This window comes from Mastomys coucha, unplaced genomic scaffold (genome assembly GCF_008632895.1).
Source record: "Mastomys coucha isolate ucsf_1 unplaced genomic scaffold, UCSF_Mcou_1 pScaffold5, whole genome shotgun sequence".
NCBI classification, from domain to species: domain Eukaryota; kingdom Metazoa; phylum Chordata; class Mammalia; order Rodentia; family Muridae; genus Mastomys; species Mastomys coucha.
The window spans coordinates 59083428-59086770 of NW_022196911.1; the positions used below are offsets into that span (position 1 = coordinate 59083428).

Below are 3343 nucleotides of genomic sequence, written 5' to 3' on the forward strand. Positions count from 1 at the left end.
TTTGCATGCTATAGACAGAAGGCTCTGTGCACACGAATATTACTCCGAAGCAATATTATGTGCAACATGCAAACTTCTGAATCTGGGAAAATAAAACAGGTTTTTGTTTTAAAGTTTAAGTACAATAAGAATCAGTTGGGTTTTTTTTTCTTTTTAAATGTAAAAACCTATAATCATGCAAATGATATGCTATCTAAGGTGGTTTTGGAAAAACCGGAGATCTACATTGTCTTGTCCAATCTGTCTTTATCTCAAAGATAAGAGTCCCACTTTAACATGAGAACATGCAGCACGTGTGAGAAAGAAACAATGTTATTTCTACTCACCAGGCCATGGAGCATTCTCACACCAGACGGTTATAGGAGGTTATAGGATACGTGGCTGCCTACTTCTAACCATCCTGGCTCCTGAAGCGCTTGCACACAGTGGCCTCAGTAGCTGGTAGGATCTTGAGTATTTGGACAACACTTGATGGCTGGTAGAAGCTCTCCCCAGAGCACAGGGCTACCCTACTCTGGCTTTCGCAGCTATTTACCAGAAAAACCATTCACAATACTTATGGATCAATTGGTTTCTGTTACTTCACCTTTAAAAATCTGAACAGTCAGGCTGGAGAGATGGCTCACTGGTTAAGAGCACTGACTACTATTCCAGAGGTCCTGAGTTCAAATCCCAGCAACCACATGGTGGCTCACAACCCTCTGGAATGAGATCTAACGCTCTCTTCTGGTGTGTCTGAAGATAGCTACAGTGTACTTACATATAATGATAAATAATCTTGAAAAAAAAATCTGAACAATCAGAGCTAGCAAGACGCTCAGCGGGTGAAGTTGCTTGCTACCAATTCTGATGACCTGGGTTCAACCCTGAGACTACATGACAGGAGAGAATCAGATACTACAGGTTCATTCACACACACACACACTCAGCAAATACATGCACTCAGCACACACATGTGCACACGCACCCTAAACAGAATTATTTTAGTGTGATAACAAATTAGGCTGAAAAAACAGCAGAGCCTGTAACGCCAGCACTCGAGGCTGACACAGGACCACTGTGAGTTTGAAGGCAGCTTAGGCTACAGTTGTGAGACTGTCTCAAAAACACACACAAAGAAGCTCCTCCCTCCCACAAATAATCTACCTGCCTTTGAGAGTGTGTAAGCATGCCCACATGTGACAAGTTATTGAAAAATATCAATATATATTTCAAAATATAAAAATATCAATATCAAATTTTCCAACTGATGAACACAGCAAAACAAGAACAGACCCACATGTTGGTAAAATATATTTTATTTGTTCATACAAAGAAAAAGTATGAATTACCAGAATTTCATTTTCCTAGAAACATCTTTCTCTGTGTAAAATTAATTTGTGTTATACATAGGACAAAATACTTGATTTACTTTTTTTTGTACATACTGGCTATTCTAACATTCACGTTATAGAAGACATACTGCGAGAATTTGCACAGCATTTTTGATTACTGGGCTGAATGAAACTCAGTCATAAATTAATGTTATAAAAATGAAATTAAAAAAACTAATCACACCTTCAAAATTCATTAACCATTTCTATGGAAAACTGGAAAAAGAGTTGACACCCTCCCCCCCAGAGTCCACCTTTGATTCTCACTGACTTGTCCTCCATTTCCTGTTGTTAGGAGAGCAGCCAGGCAGGATCTACAACTGGGTTTCTCCCAAAGACTGAAGTGCATCTGTCTCTCAGAATGACTCCCAAAGAGTCCCCTCCCCCAGAACATCTCTCCACCACTCAATGAAGTGTTTACACCCTAGTCACTCCATCCAAAGTACCTTCGTAGGTGCCACAGAGTAAATGAGCACACGCCTACATGCAAACATCCCCAAAGAGAAGGCTTTCCATGGATAGGAATTAAAAAAAAAACAAACAAACACGGAAAAAAAAAAAACCCTGGATTTTTCTTTGTTTTCAAACAGGAAAGAAATGAAAGTTTTCAGAAATAAAATACACCAGGAATATGCCAGAGCTTTCCTACAAACTGAAAAAAAAAAAATCTCAAACACACGGCAGGACAAACTGTCAGGACATGAACTGGTGTCTGTCTCCTAGCAGCTCAGAAGTGATGGTCCGTGGCCTTGCAGACAGCCCATACAGGAAGAGACAGACCTAAGGCTTAATTCTCCATGTTCCCTAACTCCTCCGAGAAGAGGCCGTGTGTAATGACTATCACATGATGAAGCGACATCTTGGACAGATGCAGCATCCGATCAGCCAGGGACAACAAGCAACGGGGCCTGATAAAGAGGTGCACGTGGTGTTTGATTTACTTGACTAACACTGAAAATCTCACCCTGCTCCATCAGCACTAATTATCGACATCTGCTCAGATCCAAGGATTTGACCCAGAACAGAATCTTGACTCACTTCAGTGTTCGGACTAAATGACTTCCTTCTACCTCAATATGTCCTGTTTTTGTTATATTATCAAGCAAAGAATAAACATAATAATAAAAAAAGAAGTGTCCAGCTTGGGAAGAGGGCGGGAAGGCACACACGTGCCCCCTCCCACTTGGCTACGTACCATTCTCTGAATTGCTCTTCTACTTCATGAGTTACACCATCAGACTCCGGGAGCAGCCTTGGTGAAGGCCTTTGACAACTGCCTCTGCCTGTGAGCAAGACTCTGCTGACGTGAGGGGAGGCCCCCTTGTTCTGATGGCAAACAGCCTTCTGCACAGCAAAGTACGGGCTAGTGAGCACCTTGCACGCAGGCATCTCCACACACCTGCCAGCCAGGAGATCATGCTGCCAGTGTGGGGTTGGCCTAAATGCAGGCAATACTGCAGTACAGACAGAAGAAAACGAGCAAACGGCCGTGAAATGGGCTGGGGGAGTGTGGCTCAGTGTTTGCCTAGTGCACAATAGGCCCAGGACTCTACCCCCAGCTCTACAGAAGAAGAAAAAAGAGAAAAAGAAGAAATGGATGTAACATCTAAGGGATGAACATAGCCCAGGGAGCATTTTATTGCCCAGAATGAGCTAATTCAAGCTGGGCTATAACTTGTAGAAAACCACAAATTTGGTTATCAAAATATCCCTAGAGACACCTCTCACTAGTTTCTAAAGATAATATATCTTCTCTCTCCATGTAACTTTGCTCATCCTGTCAAGTTAGCCCATAAAGTGTCCCCCCCAAAAAAAAATCCTCTGCAAATATCACAATGCAGTAATATCAACCATCTACTCATTCTAAGCACTCTGGCTTAAGAAATTGAGGATTAGCCGGGTGGTGGTGCCACACGCCTTTAATCCCAGCACTTGGGAGGCAGAGGCAGGCAGATTTCTGAGTTCGAGGC

The 3343-nt window shown here is 42.4% G+C and overlaps 1 protein-coding gene across 1 annotated transcript in view; it reads right to left on the reverse strand.

Annotated features, from left to right (window-relative positions):
* Positions 1–2160: 2160 nt before the first annotated feature.
* Positions 2161–3343, reverse strand: part of LOC116078678 (heparan sulfate glucosamine 3-O-sulfotransferase 3B1-like) — a 36261-nt gene continuing 35078 nt past the window's right edge. The window contains exons 3-4 of the mRNA XM_031354026.1: positions 2569–2772; positions 2161–2281 (exon numbers count right to left, since the gene is read on the reverse strand). Of these exons, the coding sequence (XP_031209886.1) occupies positions 2161–2281; positions 2569–2772 (325 nt within the window). The remainder of the gene's footprint in view (positions 2282–2568; positions 2773–3343) is intronic.